This window comes from Apteryx mantelli, chromosome 3 (genome assembly GCF_036417845.1).
Source record: "Apteryx mantelli isolate bAptMan1 chromosome 3, bAptMan1.hap1, whole genome shotgun sequence".
Lineage (NCBI taxonomy): Eukaryota > Metazoa > Chordata > Aves > Apterygiformes > Apterygidae > Apteryx > Apteryx mantelli.
The window spans coordinates 136,322,739-136,350,470 of record NC_089980.1 but is presented as its reverse complement, the minus strand read 5'-3'; the positions used below and the strand labels follow the sequence as shown (position 1 = coordinate 136,350,470).

The 27,732-nt window shown below is 48.0% G+C and overlaps 1 protein-coding gene across 1 annotated transcript; it reads left to right on the top strand.

Moving 5' to 3' along the window:
* Window positions 1-211: 211 nt before the first annotated feature.
* On the top strand, window positions 212-27,088 carry GATA4 (GATA binding protein 4). Its single transcript, XM_067294864.1, has 6 exons — window positions 212-903; window positions 21,756-21,925; window positions 24,030-24,155; window positions 25,198-25,285; window positions 25,587-25,729; window positions 26,906-27,088. The coding sequence occupies exons 1-6, from the start codon at window positions 378-380 to the stop codon at window positions 27,086-27,088; spliced, it is 1,236 nt and encodes a 411-aa protein (XP_067150965.1). The 5' UTR covers window positions 212-377.
* Window positions 27,089-27,732: the final 644 nt, after the last annotated feature.

Below are 27,732 nucleotides of genomic sequence, written 5' to 3'. Positions count from 1 at the left end.
TTTAAGCAGCCCAGCCCCACTTGAGGAGGGGGGGGGGGAGCCGATGGATGGAGCCCGGTGGCAGAAGCTGACTCAAGGCGGGAGCTAAAAACTCTCCTCCGAAGGGAGCGCGAACTTCTCGCTTGGGGGCTCGAACCGGCGGCCCGACGTGCTGAAGGTGGGGAAGGCGGGCGGCGGGGCGGGGGGGGGGTGGAGAGAGTCGCCGCGCTGGTGGTTTGTCGGTGTCGGCTGGAAGGCAGCACCCACGCGGGACCGCTCCGGCCGCCGCTCGCCGCACCTCCGGCCGGGGAAAGCGGAGCCCGGGTTTGGCACCTTCTCGCCACCGCTCTGGATTGTGCCCGCGGGCCCGGCTGGGGTTTGGGGGGGCCCGTTGCGAGATGTACCAGAGTTTAGCCATGGCGGCTAACCCCGGCCCCCCGGCGTACGAGGGGGCAGGTGGCTTCATGCACGGCGCGGCCGCAGCGTCCCCCGTCTACGTGCCCACCACGAGGGTCACCTCGATGCTCCCCAGCCTGCCTTACCTCCAGAGCGGGGGCTCTTCCCAGCAAGGCAGCCCCGTCTCCAGCCACTCCATCTGGACTCAGCCCGGAGCCGAAAGCGCCGCTTACAACCCCGGATCTTCTCACCCGCCTGTGTCACCTCGGTTCTCCTTCTCCACCAGCACCCCCATCCCTGCCACCTCTTCCCGGGAGGCCGCGGCGGCTTACAGCAGCTCCTTGAGCCTTTCTGCCAACGGGAGGGAGCAGTACAGCAGGGGCTTCGGCAGCTCCTACTCCAGCCCTTACCCGGCTTACATGAGCCCCGAAATGGCCACGACCTGGACTTCCTCGCCCTTCGACAGCCCCATGCTACACAACCTGCAGAACAGAGGGACGCCCGGAGCCGCCAGGCACGCCAACATCGGTGAGTGCGAGCCTCCAGGTAGGGCTGCGATCGGCAGCGGTGGCGGGTTTCACCCCAATGACCCCTTAATTTTGTGCGCGCACCCCTGCGCGGGTAGGGCGAGGAGGGCGCGAAGGACGGGACGGAGGGCTTTGCTTTTTGCAAGCACCGACTCGGTGAGGACGGGACCGTCTCCGGCTGCAGTACGCTCGGCTGCAAAATACCGGGGTCCCCGCTGCGCCGTAGGTGCTCCTTGCACCTTCTTCCCTTCCTCCACGACACCCTGCCGGAGAAAAGGCTGTTCCAAACGAAAAGGCCCCAATTAAAAAGAGGGGCCACAAGAAATTGTGCACCGAACGCCTGTGTAAGGGCCTGCTCCGGATGGGAGCCGGGCATGGAAATAGCTCCGTGGGCATTTAGGGCCCACGACGGGGATGACCGTGGTGTATACGGACTACGATGCTCCGTAGGTTGCCCCTTCCCAGAGTTGCTTGAGGTGTAAAAAGGGCTCAGTAGGGATTGAAGGCACAAGAGAAGTCTGGCCCGCGCACCCCACGTCTGCCTTCGGGTTGTTTCATGTTTTTATGTCCTTTTTTTTTTTTTTTTTTCTGGAAAGTTCTATTAGGCAAGATGGTGTAGGAGCACAGGAAAATGAAGGGAAATGTGGCACCGAGGGGGGAAGACACAGTAGAGAAGGCAAAAAACAAATGGATCCGCATTTCTCGCAGCGTCTTGCACGGGACAACCGGCCCGGTTTTGCCTTTGGGGGGGACTCGCAGGTGGCTGAGCCCATTTGAGCGAGCCGGCCTTGAATTTTAGGGTCTCCCTGCCCCAAATCCCAACCCTGAGCTCTGTCGTGCTGATCCAGCTCTCAGAGCCGACGCACTGATTTAATTAAGCGCTTCTGGTTCTACACCCAGGAATTGGCCCAAAAGGGTTAAAATATTGCCTATTTTGTACCGAGGAGAAAGGGAGAAGTGGGGAGAACAGTGGCGTTTTGGGGGGAGAGAAATGTGGGGCATTTGCAGTTTTCTAAATCCCTTTTTTGTTCCACATGCTCCTTCTATGGAGGTATTTGCGCTTGCTTCAGAGTCTGAGTTAAAAAATAAAGCACGTCAGGAAGAAAATGACTCAGATTTATCTGCAAATATGTTTTAAGATGCCGCTTTTTAACCTGCATTTTGGAGTGGAATTTTTCCTTCTTGCCTACAAAGATTTTCTTTACCTTTATTATTATTTAAACAAGTTACAGAAATGAAAGTCAGGTATTGGTGAAAGCCTGGCCCTTGCCGTGCCTTTTGCTTTTCTATGGGCATTAGGATTTCCTTAAAATGGGGCGCAGATTACCTTTAAGGAATAAGCTTGGGACAACCAGGCGATGTTTTTGAGAAGCGTTGCAAAGGCAGAACATGTAGGAAAACCAGGAATTATTGAATATTATTGCAAAGGGCACTTCTGTTTTTGCATTTGACTACCATGTAATCTCTTCCTTGGGGGAAAAAAAAAATATCGACGTTTTGCTAGGGTCTCAAACGGGCTCTTAATAATAAAAATGCTTGAAAATGAACTATTGCAAATGAAGCATTGCATCTACAGAAATACCCGGCAGCTTTTCAGGCCTAGCCTATTTTACGTAGTGATTTTGGTGTCTCAAGCCCTGCGTTAAGCAGTGGTTTGTGTTGCAGGTCTCTCAATCAGATTGTGGCTTTGGTGCCAAAGACCTTTCTTGTCCGGGGTCTTTTACAGCGGCAGGTAGATCGGATGCATGGAGCTAGTTCAGCAAATGTTAGTGACTGTTTTTTGCTGTCAGCAGGGAGGAAAGAGCCGGAACCTTTTCTAAAGCGAGGTCCTGATTCTGTTGCTGGATTCATGGTGTTGCGTCCCGTCTCCTCGCAGCGCCCAGGGAAGCGCAGCATAAACCGCGGGTTTTTATTTCGGTGGGTCTGCTTGTACCTCCGCCCTGGACGTGGAAACAGCACCTGGGTTTCAAATAAAAAGTGCTCGCAGTAAAAAAAAAAAGCATTACTTCAAACAGAAACCGGCTGAAAGCCATAGCGTGCTAAATTCAGTATTAAAATATTAAAGGGGATTTTTAAAATATTAATGGGGATTTTTTTAAAAGGCAGCTCCCCCGGCGGGTAGTTTTGTCGGCGGGACTTGGCCGCGGGCATCGCGATGGAGCGGGGGTTGTTTCCGGGGGTCTCTTTTCCAGCCTGGGGGGATGCTTTGGGCACGGAGGTGCTCGGATGAAGTGCACAGCCAGGTCTGACTCTGTGGCCGAGCAGAGCCCCGACTCCTTCCTTTGACTTTCCTTGGGACCGAAGATATTTTTTAGTCCCTCCGCGACGAGGAATCCGCGGGTAGAAATACAGCCCCTCCTGCAAGGCTATGGTAAATCGAGGTCCAAGTGCTTTTGCAGGGCTCTCATTTTCCTCGAGTGATTTTTTGCTTCCTGGACACACTCCCACCTTTTTAAAGTGCTGATTCTAGAGCGTCATTAGGACCATTGCAATATTAAAAATATTGCTTTTTAATAATTAAGACCAAGTCTACGCAGGTGTAGCTGGATATACAAAGATATGCGGTCTGTGCAATTGCGGATGGCATTTATTTTCCACTGAAAAGCTGTGCCCTGGGGAAAGGAGCTGTGACAATCTGTATTCAAGGATGATTAGAAAATGAGACTGAAGAAAAAAATAAATAAATAAAGATCTTGCTCATCAAGCCAAATGATGGGAATTTTTGGCCCAGGTTAAAAATTGCCAAATTTAGCTCGCTGGGGAAGGCGGGTGCATAAATCACACGGGCCTGCTTGGAAAGCTTTCGCCGGTGCGAGTTCAAAATGCCTCATTTGGGCTTTTCAAGGTGCATTTGGTGAGTGATTTCATACCCTGAAGGGCAGGATCAGACCCGGTGGCTGAGGCCGTGAACTTGCTCCGGGCATTCGCTTAGACAGGGTTATAATGAATTCCCGACTTAATGATGCATGAAAAGAGCCCGCTGTAAAGTCTCCTTCCAGGAGCCTTCCCTGCCCAGCGCCAAAAGCCGTCTCCTCCGCGAGCGCGGCTTGAGACGCGTCCCAAAACTGGCGCGGACGGGCACCGTGCCCCTTCCCCCTCCGCCGGGTAGGAGGGAGTGTGGATTGAGGGAATCCACATCGGCTCCAGGAGGGGGGATCTGCCCCCAGGCCGGCCCCCCCGGCGAGGGACGCCCGGCGCTTTCGGCCCCGCGCCGCTTGCTGCCTCCTGGAAAGGCTGTTTCGCGCCGAGGATGGAGGGTCGGATCCTGCTTTTCCATCCCCACCCGGCGCCGTTTTGCTTCTTGCTTTTGCGCCGGTGCAAACCTGGGGAAAGCAGAGGCTTTGCCGCTGCTGCGGGATCACCATGGGGAGCAATTTTGTCCATCCGGTTGGGAGCCGTTCGGGGCCCACGTTTGTGGGCATTTCTGTTCGGTTTTTTCCCCCGCGAGGCGAAGTCGAAGTCCGGGTCCCCGAAAAGTCGCGATTCGGACACGGCAGCAGCGTCTGGAAAGATCAAAGCCTTCAGATCTGAAGGTTTCCCGTAGGGATGCTAAGAGATTTGCCCCGTAGCATTCCCGGGCCGGCGTTCCCGGTGACTCATCCGCATTTGTTGCAATCCTCTGGCCCTGCAAACAGCCCCGTATCGTTCCCTGCACACCTAAGGGCAAGGTAGCTGCTCCCCGGAGCGCGGCCGCTCTGGGAGCAGGCGCCCCGGGGAAACGTCCCGAAATACATCTCCGGATAGACCGGAGCATCTCTCTTTCCGTGCTGTCAGCGCAATGAGGCCGGGGGATGCATCTCTCTGTTTTGCACGTGTGCTTAAAGGGTGAAGCGCGCGGGGGTTTGGGGGTAAGGAACGCGGTCCCAGGATGCTCCGCTCCGGCCTCGTTTCCCGTTCGCCCGAAGCGCCGTTAGGGCGAACGTGCGGCTCACGGCCCTCGTTTTTCCAAAATTGGAATTGACTGTTGCATGACTGACGCCTGTCGCGGGGGCCGAGGACCGAAGTCGCCGGGTCTGGTCCGTCGCAGCTTTCCGCGGGCCCTTCCGGAGACGCATGGAGGCCTGATTTGGAAGCGGCTGCGTTTCTCACCTCGCGCCCGCCGGCGGGGAGGTTGGCCCGGGGCTTCGTTCCGCCGCGGGTTTAAAACCGCCTCCTGCTTCCCAGCCTAATTTAATTGTCACCGCTCAGTCTCATCCTGCCCCCTCTCCTCCGCCAGCTCCAATCCCTCTGGATGGCTCCCGAGAGCGAACTGGCTCGGTCTGAGGGGCCCGATCCCGGCACCGCTGGGTTTGGGGACAAAACCCGTAGAATCGGGGCATGGGAATGTGAGGCCTAGCCCAAGCACGCAACTGCTTTTTACCCTAGAAAGCCCCAAAGAGTGCGTTTAAAATTGTAAATAAAGCAACAATAATAATAAAAATATGATCGACAGTGCTGTATCGCCATTACTAATAATACAATACCTTTATCGATGACTACGCTTAATCCCCTATTATTCACTACAAATGTGAAATATTACATAGAACAGCTCTGCTGTAGTATATAATATATTATAAATGCTTTTTTTTGTGAAGTAATGGATAGTGGCATTGAATCTAAGACCTTATTAAGCAAGGATTAATTATTTTTCTTCTCTGCGCATATATGCATGTGCATGACTTTATTCCTATAACAATAACAGCATTTTTTCTTTTTTAATTTAAGAGAACAGCCTGTATTTTGCTTTCTCTGTATTTCCATCAGTTTGGGGAAAAGTGGCTAAATCCTTGGAAAGAGATGAATGTTTATCTGGCGGTGTTTACCAAAGGAAATTGGACCCGATCCTGCTGTCTCTGTGCTCTTCAGATGATGGAGAAACCTTGGCTCGGCAGGCAGAGAGGTGCTTCCCAAGCTGGTTATGCTGGAGGGAGCTGGCTATTTCGAACGGGCAAAGTATCTGGCTCTCGGTGGCTGTAAAATTAAGGATGTTTTAAAATGGATACTATTTAAAAAAAAAAAAAATCAAATAAAACCCCAAACCAGGTGAAAATGTAGCAGAGGTTCGGTAAGACTAGCAAGCTTTTGTGCCTGAGGTTGGCAGCCTGTTGCCGTAAGGGGGATGCGCGCAGCGGTTGTTCAAACGAAAGGGGAAAAAAAATGCAATCTTAAGGAAAATCCAATTAAAAAAACCTCGTTGAAAACTCCAGTGCAAGCAGTGAGATCTGCTAATGCGTCGTCCCGAAACCTGCAGAGACCTTGTCTCTCATCAGTACAGAGCTCTGGACTGAAATTTTTGCTCCTCGAAACCGGCAGTTCCCCGCCGGAGCCTGGCTCGTGCAGGAGGAACGGTGCAAATGCACCTTTTTTCTTAGGCTGTTGTAGGTTTTGTCCCCAAATTCCCTGCCCTGCATACCGGTCCGGTACAGCCTTCCTTCCTTACAATTTCCTTATTAAAAAGAGGATGGAGAAATGCGGCACTCGGGAATCTCTCCCCGCTTTGAAAAGGTCCCGTTGGGCACTGGGGAGAGGAAGGTGGAAGCGGCCGAAAGTTTTGCGTGGAACGCGGCTTTTGCGACCCTTTTATAAAAAACTCACGGGAGGCGTCTGCCTTCCCTCTTGGGGTCACTGCTGCCTGTGAAACCTGCCGATGACGTGTGTCCGGAGCACAGATCATGGGCTTAAATCAGCCCGTTTTGCCCACGTTTGGAGGGCAGATGCAGAAATGCCGATTTCTGCCGGGACGGCCGCGTCGGCCAGCGTTACAGCGACGTGCGATCCGCAGCTAACGCAACCGCGCTGACAAAACCCCTCAGTTATAACCTCAAAGTTGAGCTGTTACTGGCATGACTCCTTTTTGGAGGGATATATTTCATTATGCCTGTCAAATTGCAAAAATGGAGATTTGCTGTTTGAGTACACCGGATTCACCGTCTCCTCCAAAATATTTGTCTTGTAGATGGGTCTTTAATTCACGCTGCCTTCTGACCGTCTGGCAGGAAGGTGTAAATATGCCTTTTGTGTGTGATCGTGAAATACTGCTTAAATAACCAGGACAATTTGTGAGAACTTGCTCTTAAATCCAAAATTAAAACAAATTGTAAAAGCAAACTTAATCGTAAGGTTGAATTGAGGTCTTCTTACTTTGGGGGTGAAAAAAAAGCTTTCGGGACAATGTTATCTTACATATATTAAACATCCAGATGGCAAAATACTAAAATTGCTCTAATGTTAACGATTCTTTCTCAGATAACCAGTCGTAGTGGCTGGTCCTAGATGTAAATACATCTGTAATGGCAAATTAAAAACAATTATCTGCCATTCCAGAGCAGTGAGGTCTGTATACATGGGTGCTTATACGTGCGTCACAGTACTTGAAAAAAATTCAATCATCCTTGCCTTCACAGTGAGTGGTACAATTGGTATTAAAATTTCTTTTGAAACTCCTGAGTTTCTGCTATTAGAAATTGCTGTAACTTATATGATAGCAGGACTTGGCTTTTCTTTGCAGTGGGACAGTATTTCGGGAGGTCAGTTGTTGCTTGGAAAATCGGGGCCACGCATAGTGTTCTTTGGAAAATCAGAATGTGGATTAGAAGCCCTTGCGGCAGAGCCAGATTCACGGTATTTCCCTTGTTATTTCACTTTTTAAAACACTCAGTGCACTTGGTTATGATTTTTCTTTACATATGATAAGATGGAGCTGGATTTTCTCATCCAAAAAACACAGGCAGCTGGACCCTCGGTAGAGAGCCAGCCGGCTGCACTAGGAAAGAAGCTCTGGGCAGAGATTTTCAAAGTTGGACGTAGATCTGACCCCGTCATCAGCTCTGAAACGTTTCAGCTTTCTGATTTTAACAAGGCCTGGATTTTAAAGCCAAGTTGGGAGAGTGTCAAATAGCAGCAAAAATAATTTTTTTTTCCAAAGGTGCCCAGTGATTTTTTTTTTTTCTAGTTATTTGCCTGCACAGAGACATTTTTGATTAATCCGCTTTGGCCAGTCTGTGCACCTAAAGCTTCTGTGGGATTCACCGTCTGCCTGGGGGACCAAAGTTGTGCCCTTCTCACCTCTCTCTCCTACTGAAATAACCTTTAATGGATACACATGAAAAATTCCATTTTGGATTTTCGGATGGAAAAGGAAGCCGATGCAGGATCGGGCCCATACGAGAAGCTTCCATAGGGAAGACATGCAGGGAAGAAATGCAACCCCTTGCAAACTATTTGGAGATCTACAGCTTCCCTCTGTAGGTGAATATCTCATTGCACCAGAAAGCTCTCAAAAAGCCAGTGGGTCCTTTTTTTTTTTTCCTTTTTTGGAAAGCGGCCACTGGATTTATCAGTCGCAGCATAAAGGGATTTGCTTTTTTTCTTATTTTTAGTGACCCATAAAGCTGGTGATCCCCTTATCGGAGCCAGCTGGGCTCAAATAGCTAGCGCCAGTTTTGGGGGGGAGTCAGAAACTCCGTTTGTTCATGGAGGAGGGAAAAATAATTCATGGAAAGTAAAGGAAAAGCAACAGCTTTCCACTGGCAGCGGAGACAGGGAAAGGCCAGCCAGATCAGAGATCCAGCAGGGCTGCTCTCCCGTCTCCACCAGGGACTGGTACTAGACACTTCTGAATCCTGGATAACAAAATAGCTGCGTGGAAATGTTTCCTCCTAATCCCCAGGAATTAGGTTGGTGTCTGCTGGGGAGCATTTCAGGAGAGGTCCTGCAGTGGGACACTGCTGCCTGCTCTTGTTCTTGCTCTCCCTCCCAAGGCGCCGCAGAGCTTTCTGCATGGCCCAGTTGATGTTTATAGCCATAATGCCGTGTTTATGGTGTGCTGGAGTATGGGGCTGTGTGCCTGTTGCTGTACAAATACCGAGCCATCAGATGCTTCTAAAAAGTTAAAATCTGAGTACAGCAGAAGAGAAGGCGGTGGAGCGAGCTGGGAAAAGGAGACGATGGCATTCCCACTGAGCAATATTTTGCCAATTCTTTCCTTTTCACAGCTTCTGCTTGCATGGTGCTTGCCTGTTATGCCTATAATAGGAAATAAAACAGGCCCTGGACTGTCCTCTGGCCTTGAGGGCAGATGGGACAGTGTGGCATCTATGCAGCTCCAGGAGCTGGTGGTCTTCTCTCCGCTGCCCTTCGGGAACAGTCCCTGGCTGGAGCTGTGGCTGGGCCTATGCCCTGGCCCTTTGGGCCAGCGGAGATGGGCCTTTGGGGCTTACTGTCTCTTCTGGCTCTGCATACATCTCCAAACAGTGTTGGAGGCATCTCTTCCTTGTGTACCCCTTAGCTGCCCACCTCCAGCTGCTGCTGGCCCTTGTGCTTTGGTGTGCCTTGGGTTTCCTTCAAGCTCCAGCTTCTGGAGTCATGTTATTATATATGCATCTCTGGTTTTGCTGGAAGGGGAGGTAAACAGCTTTACTGGACAACAGGAAAGCTGGGAAACCCTGATTCCTAAATGTTCAAACTCCAAAAGAGACATAAAAATAATCTACCATTTATTATTTTAAATTCTATGAGTTTCTAAGCCAAGTCCTTGGGTCTGGAAGCTAGGGAGCCATCGTGCAGGGCTTGCGGTGTTGGAGTTGTAAAAAACAGCTAGGAGGTGAGCCGCAGACATCAGGACTCCTCTGAATGGTATGTTTGGCCCCAGATGTCTGAGATTATTTCAGGAAGTGAGTGCTGGTCCTGGGAGTTGACTGCCCGGGGGACATGCTGCTGGGAAGGACTCTGAGTTGGGACATGCCGTGGTGAAGTGGAGCACGAGGAAGGCAGCTGGCTCGGGGTGGGGGACGTCTTCCTCATGCTCCCTGGGTCTGGGGGGATGCCCTGCTGCCCTGGAACCTGAGCCGGACGGAAGGTTTTCTCACAGGCTTCCCATGCTCAGTCCTCATGTCTCAAGAGTGATGGGGTCGATCTTCAGCCCTGGGATTTACCCTGACTGTGTGGATGCGAAGATCAGGCCCTGAAGGTTTTTTCCTGTTCCCAGCACAAACAGGACCATAAGCAGAAGCCAGAGCAACTCCCCTGGGTGGAGTAACCCCGTTTTCTTTTGCTCCCAGCCAGGGAAGAGCACAGTCAGCTGCGTGCCTCTTTGCCTCCCCTCCCAGCCATTTATATTTCTAAACCAACATCCAGTCAGACTCTGTCACCTCCCTTCATGCGAAATCAATAACAACGGGTGAGCAGGTTAATTATAATCACAGAATAAACGCCGCGGTCTCAAAGTTCACTCAACTTTAGCAGCGTTTCAAAATGAGTGGACAATGCCAAGAAACTTTCATTGATTCCTCCAGGGCAGGTGTGGGAGTTTGAACCTGTCCCCAAGCTGATCTGATTCAAGACTACTCAATTTTGTTCCTTATCTCGACTTTCGCCTATCTTATAATGTCTGTTATTTTAGATAAAAAGTCCAATCAATTGAGTTAGAAAAACTGCAAGTTATAGGTTGCCCTGATAAGTTTGGTACCTGCCGCTTTATTGGCCGGGGCTGCAATTTCTGTGCTTGTTGAGATCTGAACTGACCTTTTCAGATACTTTATCAGTGGCTGGGAGAATCACTCTATCCTCCTGCCCCTCTTGGGGGCTGAGTTGACTTATCGTTCAGAATAACTAATAAAACAGGAAAAAAGAATGGCCAGGGGTTAGACAAACCAACTGTCCTGTGTAACATGATGCACTGTAGTAAACACCTTTCTGTTTGTCTCTGGCTGCCTTCCCGTACATAAGCCAGAATCTGGCCTAACTTACTTCGGTGTAACTCCTCTCTCTGGAGTCCCTGAATGGTGTTTGCCAGCATAATAACTCAGAGTTGGACTCAGAGGTTATATCTAAATTTGCGAACTAAAGAAAACCGGGGCAGGGGCTTGAATATGCACGTAATTGTCAATATTGTTTAATGCCCTCAAGTTCAGAGATGGCTTTTAGGAATGTGGAGCTAAATATAGCCTACATATTCCTATATATCATATATATTTATGCTATATATGTATACCTGTTGTGTGTGTTTGCGTATGTATAAATATATATTTATACATTTACATATGTATGGTTCTATATAGCTATGTTCTTTATAGCCACAGAATAATAATTCTAATAGCAGAAGCAAAGAGAATTGATTTGAGACGACTCCTAGCTTGGTGAAATACCATTCCTTCTTAAGGACACAGTATATACATATATATGTACATACATGTTTATATATTTATATATAAAGTACACACACACACACACACACACACACACATACATATACACGGTAATAATAATAAAAAATCATATTTCTTGTATTTCTACAAGCAAGATTTTGCCCATTTGACTTGGATAAATATCTTTCCCCCTGAACTGCATCAGTCTGAGTCCAACCGCCCCCCCCCCCCCCCAAATTTTTGGTGTCATAGAATTGCAGAAATGCTGGTTGGAAGGGACACCCATAGATCTCTAGTCCAGCTTCCTGGTCAAAACAGGACTACTGCCAATCCTAGATGAGGTCAGTCATGGCTTTGTTTGACTGAAGCTTAGAAACTCCCAGGGATGGAGACTCCCCCACCACTCTGGGTACCCAATCCGGTGCTGCACCACCTCCTAAGGTAAAAGCTTTTCCTAATGCCCAACCTGCAGTTTGTGCTGTTGCCCCTTGTTGTGTCATCTCCTGGTACCAAGAAGAGTTTGGCTCTGTTGTCTAAATATATCTTGTTAGCTTCTCCCTGAACTCTTTGCAATGATCCCAAACAGCACCAGTTGCCTGAGTCCAGAACTGGCACTGGCTTTGGTCCATTTGGGTGGTGGCTTCTCCGTCCTACACAGAGCATGTAGCTAAGAGAAGGTATGTGACCTTCTTCTTCTGCTTTGATGGCTTCAGGCCAGACTGGGCACACAAAACACGTTGGCTCAGCTCCCACCTTTCCCTCTGATTTGCCCCCATGATGGGCAGGAGTATGAAACCTTGTGTTGGTGCAGAGGGACAGATGCCAGGGAGAGGTATCTAGGCAGAGAGACAGATGCTATGGGAGGATCTGGGTATACGGACACAAACCGTTGGGTTAGTGCAGCTTAAGGAGTTACAGCCCATCAACTGCGTTGCAGTAGCCTGAGAGGGCCGAGAGCGCACGAAGGATGTATTGGGCTTGACAGTGAAATGGTGCCAGCTCCCAGGCACAGGAACCTGACAGACCACACTCTGCAGTCGTTAGCATGGCCCCAGCACAGTCTGCACCCAGACCAGCCCACCCTGACCCAAACATTTCCCGGTGGAGGTCCCAGGAAGCAACTTGGATGTGATCACTGTAGTTCGGAGGCTAAGAGTGTCTGAATGCGGCCAGAATCCACTTGCTGGGCTTAGGGTCAGAGAACAGGCCCCAATTCACCAGTTAACTAGTAGCCATAAGGCCAGTTCCCATGGCTCAGCTGCAGAGCAGCAGGCTGGCATGCCTCCGTAGCACATCTGCTTGCAGTCCCCTGTGGGTGCATCAGACACGGCTGCTTGTGTCTGAGATGATTCATTGCCTCTGCCCAACTCAGAAACAGCTGCCCAGCTGGGATCACAGCATTAGAAATCCCAATTTTTTCTTGGCTCTGACTCTCCACATTTCTCCCTGTAGCCTTTTCCCCTGCAGTTGTCAAAGGAGAACCTCTGCTAGGGTACCTCCATTTGGAGACAAGACACACTTCAGGGAGGAAAATGCTGTTGCTGTTTTTCCTTTGTCAAATGAGAGAAAGACCAGTTCCAGGTCCCTGCTGCCAAACAGACCCCTGCGTGTGGATGGCCTCTTCCTCGCCATGCCCTGGGCTCTCCATGCTGATCTGAAATTTGTTAAAAAATATTTGGACAGTCAGTAAGTAGAGGAATCTCCTGTTTATCAGAAGAGCCTCAGATATTTATGAGTGTAAGAATTGAAAGTATGAGTAAGAAAGGGGAGGTCATCTTGGTGGGTGGGATCAGGTCTGCATCCCAGAAAAAAGAAAGCAGACCTTGGAGTTCACTTAAGTACATCTTTGCAGTCAGAAGTTTCTCTAGAAAGCATTGCCATCAAAGGGGTGGCCAGCAAGCACTCCAACCAAAAGCAAAAATTTTCTGTGTTTTTTGGGGTAAGCTTTCAGTGGGATCTGTTCCCTGACCCGACATATCACATGGTCTCATGACTGCTAGTGCCAACAGCCACTGACGTGGCTGGAATAAACGGCTAGGGATGGGTGGGGAGAAAGAATGGGTCTGCCGCTTCTGACTGTAGCTTGGGGTTGTGCCGGATTAGGGGACTGGGGTAACTGCGGTGTAAGACTCTTGCTGTGTCTCTGGTCAGCTTGTCATCACAACAGCCCCTGACTTGCAAGAGTATGTATGAGTAACTTCTTATGTGTGACTGGTCTCCTTGGGGAGCATGAGAAAAGGATGGCATGTGTCCAAAGTAGCATGAGGAGTGCTTGTTAGACCCCCATCCCATGTGAAGATACAGGCCCCTACATCCTCAGGGGTGTTTGCATCCTGCCCCCTGTATAGCAGCAGACTGTGTACCTTGTAGATGTGGGCCATGGTGCTTCAGCATGTGGGTAGACAATCTCTCCACTCAGCTCTGGTTCAACCATTGGGCTTGATGGTTTGGGGTTTGGTGGTTTGGGTGTGCTGGAGAGCTGTCTATGCATTTCCAAGTGACCAGGCTGACCAGTCCCCCAGTACCGTCTCCTGCCACTTCCCAAGATCACGCACTAAAACATCCCCAGAGCACTGGGTTGGATGTTCTCTACCTTCCCTTGCAGTGGTTAGGTGGGCTCAGGTTCTCCCATCATGCCTTGCTCTGAGCACGGCCTCTCTGGAAGGTGCTTGGGTGAAAAAATGTAGCATCTTGGTACCTTGATGCAGTTCGTCTGAATTCACTTTAGAAGAATCAAGCCCATCTCCACCCACCCTGCTGCCGTCCACTGCTTGTCTTTGCACATGTAACTGAGGCCTTTGAAAGTTTTCCTGTTGTCTCCCTTCAGTGAGGCACAGAAGAGCCTTCTTCTCCTTCTTGTGGGGGAAGAACGGTGTCATAAGAAGATGAAATGACCTGCTCAGGGAAAGCTTATTGCAGAACCAAGACTGAACTCAAATCCAGGGCCAGGATTTGACCAACCTTTCTGACACGTGCCTCTTGCACACCTGTTTCCATGATCTCAGCTGGTCCCTTGGCTGCTTTTGCCTCCACTGTCCTTCAAACTGGGGAAAACACACCCATGAAGGCAAAGAGTATGCTTGGTTGTTGGCAGTGGCGTTTGCCATAGGCCTTGGATTACCACCGGTAGAGCAGGGAGCTTTGCAGGGGAGGGACGCAATGTTCCCTTTGCCTTGCTGTGAAACATATGGCCTGGAGAGGGTTGCACAGGGACAGTCTTGCCAGGACATCTTATGAGGTAAGAAGAAAACAGATTTCTTTGCCTTTTCAAAGTGGCATGCAGCTCAGCCAGCTTGTAGGTTAAATGTTTCCTAAACAATCAAGTAGGGGCTTTAGGTTTGCAGTGGGAAAGCTGCTTGACCTGAGAAGCCAACTGAGTAACCAACCATTTTTCCCACTGTAGATGTCATCTGATGTGCCAGAGGAAACCCAAAACAATCCAGGACAGCATCAAGCCATTTCTGTGAAGCTATCATAATGATGCATTTGGTTAATAATGAGGAATCTATCCCCCTTTCCTGCAGATCAAAATCACACAGGTGATGTCTTCTGTTCATCTGATCGCAGGAGAATGGGGAACTGCATTCCACCAGCAGCCAGTTCAGTAACTATTCAAACAGACATTGTCCTGCTCTCCTCTTGCCAACCATGTACCTAGGTCCCATTAGCCTCTAAAATAATGGGGTCCTGTACGAATTTCCCCCAAGTTCTGTCAGAGGGGGAAATGGGCAGAGAAAAGGGAAAGAAAAGGAAACAAAGCCAAGGGGCAGAACCTGTCTTTACAGAAATGTCTTCAGCTCCAGTAGCTGATGGGTGAAATATGGGGCATGGGCTTTCTGATCCCAGATATCACGTCTGGTCCACCAAATGTGCGTTTCAAGTTGATGATGTCCCCATCAAAAAAGGAAAGACTTACAGACAACTTTCTCTTGGCTGCAGATCTTTCCAAGGCATACATTTAGGCTCTTTTATTTCCCTGCCTTTTCTACTTTTGTGCTTCTCCTTGTTTTTCACTGCCTTCTGTTTTGTTTTCCAGTTTAGCCCTGCTCTGCCACAGTACTGGAACAACCAACACTTAAAACTGTTATGATTTGACTAGAAACCTTTTAATATTTGGTGGTTTTTTTCCTTTAAGGCTTCTGCCCCTGGTGTCATGCAATTTATGGAAGAATCTCAACTATTTTAAAAGAAATAAAAGATGTGGCTTTCAGCTCTGGTAGCTGCAGCAAAATGCTTACCTAAGGGTACACTAAAGGCTTGAACAGTAAGAAGGGTTTACAATTGTTACTTTTTATTACCTTGGGATTTTGGAAACAGTCTTGGGATTTAGGATGCCCAGACAAACCACCTTGAGCAGCTGGGAATGGTAAATCTCATTTCTTCCTGCCCTGCTCTCTTGGCTCTCCCTTGCAGCAGGAGGTGATGGTGTCTTGGGACCCTCTCAGCCCCCGGGGTGCCCACGTGTCAGAGGGGCTGATGTCCTTTGCTTTAGCTATGAGTACCCCTGCGAGTCCATTTGGGATTCATGTATACACAGGAACGTGTCTCTCACCTCTTATCATAACAAATTGTTTTAGGAAACTGTTTCTCCACAGGGAGAACTACTCTCAAGCTCTGTTTAGAGCCTGTAAGTGCCTGGCTGTGTTTGAAGGACAGCTTCTCCTTTGCTGAGTTCCTTCACTGGGTTGAGAAGACACTTCTGCAGGGGGAAATGTTGATATTAAATATCCCTCCATCTGTAAACAAAACTCCAGTGCTGTATTAGTGGAAGTCTCTTTCTGTCCAGCAAATAGAGAGAGGGGGTGAAGGCAGGAGGGGGCTGGAGGGCAGAAGAAGGGAGACAACCTTGTTGTTTCTCATACACGAACAACTGGGTCTGACCCAATTCAGGGCAGGGAGGGTTCTTTGTCCCCTTCCAGAGGCTGGTTTGGAAACAGAAACTTATAAATTGGCTGCTGACTCTGAACTGAAGGACTCAATCTGTCTATCAGAGGTGCTTCTATTGTTATCATGTTTGTGGGTCCCAAATCCTCAGGCTTACTCATTCAGGATGATCTCTTCAAGGCCAACAAATTTAAGATCATTAAAGGAAAGCCCAAACAAATACAGAAGGTCTGGACTTAGGAATGGGTGCACTGTCAGGCTGGCACAGTTGCAGTTTGCAGAGGTGTGGGAATGGTGCTAGCCATGCTGGAAGTGTGCCTGGAGGTGTGGGCTCACTGGTGGCCCTCAGATCCATTTGCTTGTTGAGCTTTGCATTATTCTTTCCAGTTGATCTCTGTGGACCTGGCCAGTGATGTAAAGGACCGCTCCCAATGACTAAGAGCCATGAAGGGCCATATCCAAGAATGCTTTTTCTCTACTAGGTCCCAGTGCCTCCTTTGGGAGTTGTTCCTGACTCCCTGGGGACTGAATGTCCCATTGTGGAAAGTATTTCTGAAATTAGCATGCTCAAGGCCTCACCCAAGATTAGGAAACTGTTGTGCAACACACAAGTGACATTTCCTGCCCTGGGGACCTTACAGTCCACATAAACAGTAGCTGTGAGGGGAAAGAGATCTCCTTTTACACAGTGAGCTGATGACCAGGACAGGGACAGGAGCCACACCATCTTCTCCATAGACCAGGTCCTTCAGCACGACTTCATGATGTGTTCTCATGTGAGATATTTAATGGTTTCAGGGTGTGGTCTTGTGAAGCACTAAGTTGAAAGCCATTATCATTAGTCAGTGTCAGACCCAGGGACTCAACCCATAAAAAGAAGGACTGATCAAAAGACTGATACTATCTAAGATAAGGGCTGGGCAAAGTCACTCAGGGGATCTGTACGTTCAAAGAGGAGCGTGAGACCATTTAGTACATGCAGTGAAGTAGGCTGTTCCAACGGTGGGCCTGTTTCCTGCTTAAGTCTAACTGGCAAACGTTATCATTTCCTCAGCCCTGTCTCAGTGCTGGCCATACCTGGCTTTGGGAGAGAGTAAATCTTCCCTGATGTACCTCCCAGCAGAAAGGCTATTAAAGAGGTCACTGGATGGACCCATAAATCTCCATTATCAGGCAGTGGCTCCTGTGCCGTGAAACGGAAATTGTTGCCCTGAGTGCGACTGGGGGAGCCTTTCCTTCCATTCCCATTGTTCAGGGTCCCTCAGGGAGCTGTTCAGGCAATTTGCTGCCTGAATAAATGTTTCCTTTCTCGGCTGCTAGTGCAAGGTAAGGGAAAGAATAAGTGTCAAGGGATCTCATAATGCTGGGATTTAGAGCTCCAGCCATGAGACGGAAGCCAAGAAAGCACTTTGCTGCTATTCCTGGGAAGTCTCCAGTCTCCAGCCATGCTTTAGTCCGTATTATTGATAACAAGGGCAAATTAAACAATCAGTGTACTTGAAACCCAGCGACTTCCATGCCTGGTATAGTTCAGCATGCTGGTGGTTCATGGTTACTGTGGTCTCTGAGCACTGGGAATGAGCTTGTCTCGGCGTGGACCTTGGAGATGTTGCTACCTTCTGATGAGTGCCCAGGCATGGGGAAGTAGCCTCAGCCCCAGTTATAACCCTAGGGGAAAAAGGCAGGCCATGGCCCAGATTTTCCAAAGTGAGCAGCTATTTTGAGCGTTTGGGTTTCCTAGGTCTTGAATACTGGCTGTGCCCATGTTGGATTTCACACACCCCATATGGCTCAAGTGACCCTTACCCAGTTCCTAACTTGGCCCTGTATATTTTGGTTGCTCAGTTTGTTTCTACCAAGTTATCCCAAGCACAGTTACTCAATACTGAAGTGGTTAAAGCTCAGGCTCTTTGGGAAAGATTGGCAGAAACCTGCAGCAGACACAAAAGTAGAATTCATGTCTCTTGCAGTCCTTTGGGCCGGGGTGAGTCAAACTGGAGGGCAGGGGAGGAGATGGGTGTAGCGTGCTGTAGGGCGTCTGTAGGGCCTGAGCAAATGTGACAGGGATGTGAAGGGATGTGAAACCAAGCTGCAGCTGTTGAGGTGATACTTCCTCATTGCCTTACAGACCCCCAGCTTTTCAAGAGCAGCTGGGATTGTCTCAGCTGTGTGGCCAGAAGGTCAGGTCAGAGAGTGACTTGGTGACTTCAACGCTGAGTTTAGTGATGCTTTGAAATTAGAGCACCTGTCTGAGAAATAAATACAGTCCCTTGTCTTCCATTTCTCCATTACTGCCAAAATGAGTGGTTCTTTCATTCACTAAAGGGCATTCATTAGGCTTAAGCTGTCTTCTGTGAGTCACTTTATCTAGTAGTGCCTAAGACATGTCCTTCTAGAAAGCATCCCTGTTAAAAGGAATTTACCATCATCAAGCACACCCTGAAGCAGGAGAGAATATTTTTCCTTCAGGTGAGATCCCTTGAGTCAAGGAGCTCTCTTTGCTCTGACAGGGCTCTAGGAATGGTTGGTGTTTTTATGAGATTACACTCCGCAAATGTCATCTTCTGACTCAGTGTTGGGTGGTGTAAACAGGGGACACACCCAATTGGTGTCACCTGGCGAGGGCTATGATTAGGTAGAGCCACCTATTGCATGAAGCCTCAAGGTACCCTGGGAATAAAGTCTGTTCCTCACTGGTCCCGAATACCAGTGATTCCCATTTATTAATGTGCACAAGGATCACCTTTGTCTGCATCCGAAAGGGAAAAATCACAGAAACGTTAGTGCTGTGGAAGCAAAAAAGTTGTTTTGGTTAATTCTTTTGGTGGAAAGTTAAATCAGTGAAAGTTCATGAAGGGAGAATTTCCAGTCCAAATACCATGGCAACTGGAAAAAAAAAAGAAAAAGAAAACAAGTAGTGAAGAATATAGTGGAAACAAATACAAATGAATGGGGAGGGCAAAGGGAGAGGGTCTCAAGGTGGTTTTGCATTGGGGTTTCTGAGGGCAGATTACAAATCAACAGTAAAAAGAGTGTGGACAGTGGAGCTGAGTCTCACACAAACTCCTAGGAAAGAATATTCAATATTCTGTAGCACATTTGATTTTTTTCAGAAAAAAACCCAATTTTTTTCTGATTTCAACTCAACATCTTTTTATCTAAAAAGAAAAGTATTTCCATACTTGACATTTCTTCTTATCATACCCATTTGAGGGACCTTCATATTCAAGAGCTAGTCCAGCTTTTAAAATTTCTGATGGTCTACTACAATTTTTTTTTCTTTTCTCATTGATTAAAAACTTTCGGGATTTGTTTTTCTAGTGGAAAAATCTCCAGAAAAGATGACATTCTATAATTAGTCACAGACACAACTTATATTGGTCAAGAGTTTTAACTGTTACCTTTGGACTAACTCTACTCTTTTAAATTCTCTGAGATCATGTTGACAACTTTTACTGAAGTATTTTCAAAGAAGGGATTTTCTCACAGCATGAACATTACTCTGAAAATAGTTCATCTTTTTTTGGAAAATGTTAATCAAAAAATTCAACAACTTCTAAAAAATAGTGAAATGTTCTCCTTTCTTGAGATTTTTCAAGGAAATGAGTTGTTTCCTGACCAACTGTTCCAATTCCTTCTCTTTTCAAAGGAAGTTTATTTGAGCTAGACTTTGGCTATGATTCAATGCTGATTTTAAAAAGGAAAGTGGGGTATTATGGCTATAGTATTGCTGAGCCCACATGTACAAATATCACCTGGAGGGATTCCCATTCTCCCTCAAACCGTCAGAATTGCTCAGACATAATGATTTTTCTAAGCTGCTAAGAAGATACTGGATTCCTCCTTTCTTGGCTCCAGAGCCCTTTAGGTGCACTCATTTCCTGTTTTCTAGTATTTCCCTGTCGCCACATGGTCTAATCTCTTGCCATTTTTAGCATGGTTTTCTGGAGGAAACTAAGCTCACATGAATCTGTTTCTCTGAGTCTCCATGTACCAACCACACTTCAGTAATTTTTTAACTCTTTGTTTTGTGGTTATTTAGTTTCTTACAATTTTTCCAAAAATAGTCAGTAGCGCAGAAGACGAGAGGGAATAAGACTGATGTTTCAACATAACCATTATGAGTATCAGAGAATCTACACAGCCTTGAAACACAGATCTGCAGGAAGCCAAATTTTGTTGGTTTGCTGTTTAGTGAACTACTTGGCTTCCAGGGGAAAGATGAGATTCTTGTACAGCAAAAGGATGGACAGGCACAAAATATAGCAAGATGCGCACAAATGTTGTAAGAGCTAAGGTTATACTGCTCTGTAATGGCTCAAGGCCCTAGTGCAAAGCTCTTGCCATCCTCTGAAAGTCACCTGTGTGCTACAGTATGTTGGGAATCAGGCTTTTCCAGCAGCCTGGTTTATTCTCAGCCCACATCCAGCAGCCTGGTTTATTCGCAGCCTATGCTAAGTTGCAGAGTTCTTTGTTGTTATTTGTCCTTTTCTTCTCTTCCCCAGTTATTTTACCATCTGGTCTTCCTTTTGTGGTGCCCACAACAGAATGTGTGCATGCCTTAGTTTCTGTCTTTGGGTAGAGAGGGGAGCCAGACAGAGGCGGGAATGGGTTTGTAACATAAGAAATACATCCTCAGACTGATCTCAGTAGATGATATCCTTTGGGTGGGCTCACCATTAGCAACATGCCTTTTCAAGATTCACACCAACTGGAGGCAGCTATATTTACATCTCAGCAAGGCCCATATCAGGTGCTCCCATTTTATTAGGCAAAGCGCACTGTATTAAATTTGTCCTTGGCTTCTTGAGGGTTTTGTATCCAAGGGTGAGCTGACCCGTGTATCTCCAAACAATGATGCAGTCGCAACACGTTGTATTGGCTCTGCATTGCCTCGCAGATGATATGAACCTGTCATAGCAGATGGATCAGACTGCCCCAACCCAGAGCAATTGTCCTCACCCTCACGTCACAGTTGCAGCTGGGCCCTGGTGGAGGGTGAACAGGGAGCGTAATGAGTGAATGCACCAGGCCCTGGAGCGTGACATCAAGAATGACGGAGATTTGCATCAGGAAGCTCAGTGTCTTTGAGACCTCTGAATGTCCAAGGCCAGTGTCTGTTAGCTGACAGCATAGGGCTGAGGTTGCACACATGGATTCTTGCAGTTTGGAAGCTGCTTCTTGTGCAGGGAATTGGCTGAAGGCATGTAAATGTCTCTACCTTGGCTCCACAGTGCTTCCTCTCTGCAGAGGGGCTTGGGTGGGAACTGGTGTGGGGCAGATGAGGAAGACTGTCCTGTCCGGTCCTGTGGGGAGCATGGTGCAGAGGTACAGGCATGCTTTTCTCTGCCCGTGCTTGCTTGAGCTCCAACAAGAGATGTTTGGGCAACTGTCTGATTTCTGGGCAGTTCTGCTTTGTGGGTCCAGGCTTGTGTTTGTCCGTGGTCACTGGTAATTTGTCTTGATTGTAAACATGGTTGTTTGCCTGCCCCAATCTGTTTGCCCTGGCTGTGCCCAGTCTTGAAAATTGGATAACGTCAGAGCAGAAGGGAAGGTTTCTATTTCTGTCTCCCTTTTATCTGTGTCCCAGCCCATCCCTGCTGCTACATAAATCCTTCAGCCAACACTGTATGGCAGGAAAAGGGGTTCCTGTTCCCAATAATCTTGGGGGGTGCTGCTCTTCCTTTCACAGGGAAGAGCTGTTTCGTACATCTTATAAAATCTGAATGTTTATAATTTTTTTTAGATATTACTTCTGGGAATCAAATATTGAGAACCAGACCAGAAATTAAATGTATGGACATATAATTAACCAAGTATTTTCCCTTTTCTCCCATCATGGCAGCAGAATTTTTTGATGATTATTCAGAGGGGCGAGAATGTGTCAACTGTGGGGCCATGTCTACCCCACTCTGGAGGAGAGATGGCACGGGGCACTACCTCTGCAACGCCTGTGGCCTCTACCACAAGATGAATGGCATCAACCGGCCCTTGTTCAAACCTCAGAGGAGGCTGGTAAGTGAAGATCACACAGTGCATGCGGGGCAAGGCTGCTTGCAAGGTTGAGGTGAAAAGGGCTTGGCTAGGTGGAGGTGCTGGTAGTATTTCAGCTCCTAGGATTCACCATTCCCATCTGCCCAGGCCAGATGGCTTTGGTCTGGATCTCCAAAATAAGCCAGATGACCTTGTGCTTGATGCACTGCATTACCTTGTACTGTCCAGACTGGTTCTGCAGAGATGTCTGGGCCAGGTGGAGGAAGGGGTGTGTAGGACACAGGGGTGGTACTGTGTTATTCATTGAGCAAAAGGCCAGTCTTTGCTTTAGGGTCACTTTAGGCATATTAGGACAAATGGAAACCCTTTCCAGCTCCACCACACAACCAGCCCTTCTTCTGTTACCCTCAGGGTCCTTGTCCCCCAGGTCATCACTGGGTGACCCCTCTCACTTCACAGTGACCCGCCGCCTTTCCTGGAGACCCCGTGTCCTGCTTCCTTGGGCAAGCTGAAGCAGGGCACGTGGGAGAAGGCAGTGGGGCAGTTCACAGTGTCCCAAGGCCTATGGGGTCAGGATGGGGAACCTGGGACAGAGCTCTGGCTGAGGGATGGGTATAGCTCAGTTTTGATATCCTGCCTGTCCCAGACTGTTTCAGGTGACGGTTTCTGGGAAGGACTCTGCAACCTGCCCATGCCCCAGGGACATGGGGCTGTCATGACTGTCACCATCCTTAGGCAGCAAGGAGTCAGCAAGACTTCCTTCTGTGCTGTGTTTTCCCACTGAACCCTTTGCTATGTCTTCCATGATGTTCCATCTCCAACCTGCCCTGCTCTTCGCATAGCCCAGACCTGTCTGTGCTCGATCCCAGTCGTCCCCGTGCAAGTGCCAAAAATGACACTGCTAGCCTCAGTGCTGCCACCACCGCCAGCTGCAAGCCGCAGCCACCCAGCGCCCTCTTGTGAAAACACCTTCCTGGTTATGGACTGAGCTAGGCTACGTCGCCGCCAGTCAGTTTGCGGCTGGACCAAGCTGGCCTGCCAGGGTTGCCCTTGGCTCAGAGGGGTCTGGGAGCTGGAGCTGTGCACTCCCGATCTGCTCTGGAGGAGGACTGGTGCAGAGCAATGCTCCCACTGATTTCCTGGGGAGAGTGCTCTTGGGTGTCCATGGCAGAGGAAGCTGAATTCCTGCATAGCCTGCATTAATTTTGCAGGATATATGACATTGTTGGCCAGAAGCAATGTAGCACTGTCAATGTCTGCACCTTTGCCTTATTTCATTTACTGGTGTACCTGTTATCCCTGGGCACATCCGTAGTCAGGAATTGCCCTTTAGGTACCAGAGCTAGTGTTTTACAGCAAGCAGCAACACATGCTTTTAAATCTGCACAGCCATGGTATAAGGCTCCTTGGAAAACCTTTGAGAAATACAAGTGCATGAGCTGTGCGGATCTGTACATGCACTCTTGTCCTTTAGCTGGGCTGTTAGTGATCTGGAAATCTTGGAAAAATGGCCAAATATCTGCTCTTTCTTCCAGGACAGAATTTCCAAGAAAAGGAGGACATGTCTAAGGATATACTGTAGATGGGTGGTTAAAGTAACAACAGTTTGTCTTCCTAAATAAATATATTCAGTATAACAAATGGGATTAATCTGTCACTGAGTAACCCACTTCTATGAACCTGAGATATGCCAGAGAGCTCTGCAAGCAGAGATCCCGTCCGCTCACGGTGGGGATTACACGATGCATTGCACTCCTGGTGAGGCTGTACAGGCACACCGTTTGAGATGCCCCAGGATAGCGGAGACATCTGCTCGGGACTGGCAAGCAGGAGACAGGGCCTATGGAAAGGCAGGCCCACCTGAAGCAGAAGCTGAAAGGCAAGAGGGAAAAAAAGGCAGTCGTGTTACACACTGCAGTAAGGCGAGAAAATAAAATAGCAGAGAAATGAGAAGAGAGGCAAGAGGAGGGGGAGACAAGAAGAGGGACAGATCAACAGCAACTGTGTGCCAGGCTGATCCTGGGAGGGTGCCAGGGCCCTGGAACAGACCTCCTTGGGCTTTGAGATGCTGCTGGTGGTAGCAGTGGAGGGTTGATGTATTTTCTTCCTCTGTCTTTTCTCGCAGTCGGCTTCCCGCCGTGTTGGCCTCTCTTGTGCCAATTGCCACACAACGACAACCACACTCTGGCGCAGAAATGCCGAGGGAGAACCAGTCTGTAATGCCTGCGGACTCTACATGAAGCTCCATGGGGTAAAGCCTTTATTGACCTTACTCTTATGGGGAGGCTGTTGATAGCACCGAGCTGGTGATTGGCTTTGCTGTACCGTTTTTTATGCTCTCCTGGTGTTGTTTTTCCTTCTGTCCTTCTGGGCCTTAGTCCCCCCCAGCATTAAGTCATGCTTATGCTGCCAAGGGGTGATGTATGCAGAGCATTTCTCGCATACTGATTTGATACCCTTTGCATCAAAGTCTTAAAATCCAATAAAACTAGGCCTAGATTCATCATAGCTAAATTCAGGCATTTCAATGAAATACCTGAGTCAGAAGCACAAAGGAGGGCTGGGCCCTTCCAAATGGGGTGTCAGATCCCGGCTAAGACTTGGTTGTAGTCTTGTCACTTTTCTGGCAAGGGTCCCTAGATAGTGCTCTTTCTGTTGGTGAGGGCTTCATGTCTGATATATCTAGAAGAGTCCTGCTGGAGTGAAGCACACATTTACACATGTACACCAAGGCAAAACAGGACTTCAAGGTGCAGCTTTGCAAATCTCCAGTCCTTCTCCCACCACAATCAGTGGCAATGGGGCCACCCTCCATGGAAGGCATAGAGATGTTCATCATCCTGGCAACTGTAGTAGCAAGTCCCAGTTCTGCTTCCCATTGCTACTCCTAGGAAATTCCTTTTTTTTTTTTTTAAATATATCTATCTTCATGATCTCAAGGATTTCCAGTGCTTCAGGGTAGATGGAGGAATATTTATGAGAGACAGGTCAAAGCTGGAAGACAAGGTGGATGAGGGAAAGCACTAACCCAACAAATTCCTTCCGGTAATCCCAGTATGCTTCTGACTATGAGAGTGACTAGCTCTGTGGGATCAATGGCTAAGGGAGGTCTTCCCACGTAGACTTGGTACCTTTCCAGAAAATAGGCAGTAGCCAGGAAGAAATTTTCTGCTTTGAACTGTACAGGAAAGTAAGTTAGATGACCTGTTGTTCCCTTCTGACCTTAAAACTAGTTCTCCTAGATGACTTTTTAGACATACAGAAACCAACATCTTTTATATTTGGGTCCATAGGTTCCAAGGCCTTTAGCAATGAGAAAAGAAGGCATTCAAACAAGGAAGCGTAAGCCAAAGAACCTTAACAAATCAAAGACACCAGCAGGTAAGTGTTGAACAAGAAAGTTTATTCTGCCTCTGTGTGTGTGTGTGTGTGTGTGTGTGTGTGCACTTGCATGTGTGGCCATTTAAAATGAAATTTGGGCTTGTGCCCTATGAATCAGACACCCTACCACAAAATGGGCTGGTTCTTCAAAAATGGTGAATGTCTTTGAATGCCTATCAGCAGTAAGAAAGCCCTGCCCATTGTTTTTTTTTTTTACTTACACTAACTTTGGGTGGTTGGGTATAGTCTTGTACTGAAAGTTCTTTGGGAAGGGCCCAGTTTACCACCTGCTTTCTCACAGGTCCATCCAGCAGCGAGAGTCTTACCCCAACCACCAGCTCCGCCAGTAGCAGCAGCAGTGCCACAACCACTGAGGAAATGCGCCCCATAAAAACAGAACCAGGGCTCTCATCTCATTACGGGCACCCCAGCCCAATTTCTCAGGTACAGAGGGGAGATACTGGAGATGTGACAAAGATGGGAACAGTACTATGGTAGACATGGTGAAGAGAACATCCTCAAAACCTTTTACGTGGGGAAAAGCTGCCACCTTTCAACCTAGGGATCTAGGAGTTCACAGTAGGAAATCTATCCCCTGGTACAGAATGAAAATACATATTTTTGTTACCATGTGTTACAAGCACAATATGGCTTTTTGATGATGTGCAGTAGTTCCAAATGAATGATGAGGTAGCCACCTTGTTGAAAGCATGGAAGTCCTAGCTGGGCAGCTATATAAGCCCTGTAACAAGAAAATGCTAGTTCCCTTTGCATGACTTGATTTGATTTGATTTGACCTGGGCAGGGCAGAATTTGGCAGTATTGCCCTACTTTCACTCCACTGGCTAGGCATGTGTTGGGATACATGTGAAATGCAGTGTGAGGAGAATAAACTCACACAGCCCAAATCTAACTGAGCTGAGTCCCTGCAAAGGTAAACCAAGCCAGCAAGACAGGAGAGAGCTGCAGGGTAAAGTCATGTTCTCTATCACATCCACCACTAGATGTCTTGGGACCAGCGCTGCATCTGTGCAAGTTGCATTTCCTGCTAAACAAGACCCAGATCTGGAAGCTGATCTGTGTGAATGTCTGCAGGCTTAATAATTGTGCCTCAGTTAAGGATCCCCATATCACAGCAAGATTAAGAGGCAGTGGTATATAATAGTTTGTCTCCTCTTGGATTCAAACATAGAACTCCAGTGTTTAAATAACATGCCACATGAAGAAAAATATGTGCTTGAGTGTTGTGCTGGACCAATCTTGCACCTACAGCCTTTTATAGCACTGTTACGTGTCCTGCAATATGCAGGAGGCCATTTGTATGCTAGGAGAGCCCAAGGCCAATGAAATCTCAAGCTTTTGGAGGTAAAATGATCATTTCTGTCACTAGAAAAGAACAATATCCCCCATATGCAGTAACAGGAAAGAGCAGGACATAGAAGAAGAAGGAAAGAGTCTGTCTGAAGCATCATACATAAACTGTAATTTGGAGCTCTGCAGCAAATTCTCAGCCATGTGCACAGCTCTCTCGTTATTAGAAAAGCACTATCTCCATTTACAGGAATTGTAGGGTCCTCTATGTTTCGAAGCTTTGTTTATAGGATCATCCTTTTTTCATAGGCATTCTCGGTCTCTGCTATGTCTGGACATGGGTCTTCTATTCACCCTGCGATTTCAGCCCTGAAGCTTTCCCCGCAGGCTTACCAGTCAGCCATCAGCCAGTCTCCACAGACTAGCTCCAAACAGGACTCCTGGAACAGCCTGGTCTTAGCTGAAAACCATGGGGACATCATAACTGCATAAGCTGGTCTTCCACCCATGGACTTTGGGCTGATCTGCTTGAGAGACAAAGAAGATGCCACATAATAATCAAGTCAATGTTGTTTCCTGCCTCCCCTGCTCTCCTGACTTCCCTCCCCTTGTGAGATGTTCCAGAAAAGAGGTAAAGAGGACTTCTTGGAGGTGTTGGAGAGCTCTTACAAAACAGAGGAGACTCAAATCTCAAAGTAGCTAATGGATTTGAAGCAGTTTTTCCCCTTTAAACAAACATCTCTTTATTTGACTGTCACCACCTCTTGTGAAATAGCCAGAAGCAGAGATGGACACAGTTGTTGGGTTTTGTTTCTTTAAAAACATCTGGCATTGACGATTCAGATGATGGTGGCACAGAGACACTTTTTTTCTTTTTTCACCATCCATTAGTTTCCTGTTCAGAAGAAAACACCATCGTCTTCTCATTATCCTAACTCACTGATCTTCCACCAAATGGAGCCAGTACAGTTTCTTGCACAGACTTTACTAGACATGCTGTGGCAGATTTAATGGAGTTGATAAGACAATCTAGGGCAAAGAAGAAAGAGAACCCCCCCCCAAAATCTCAGCTCACACATCTAGAGTGTGTCTTCATTTTCCTGAGTGGTTTCAAAACCATAACAAATGCCCATATT

Coding starts and splice junctions, on each gene's coding strand:
- GATA4 (XM_067294864.1), top strand. CDS start 378: ATGTACCAGAGTTTAGCCATGGCGGCTAACCCCGGCCCCCCGGCGTAC. Junction 21,926..24,029: donor TCAAACCTCAGAGGAGGCTG/GTAAGTGAAGAT, acceptor CTTTTCTCGCAG/TCGGCTTCCCGCCGTGTTGG. Junction 25,730..26,905: donor ACCCCAGCCCAATTTCTCAG/GTACAGAGGGGA, acceptor CTTTTTTCATAG/GCATTCTCGGTCTCTGCTAT.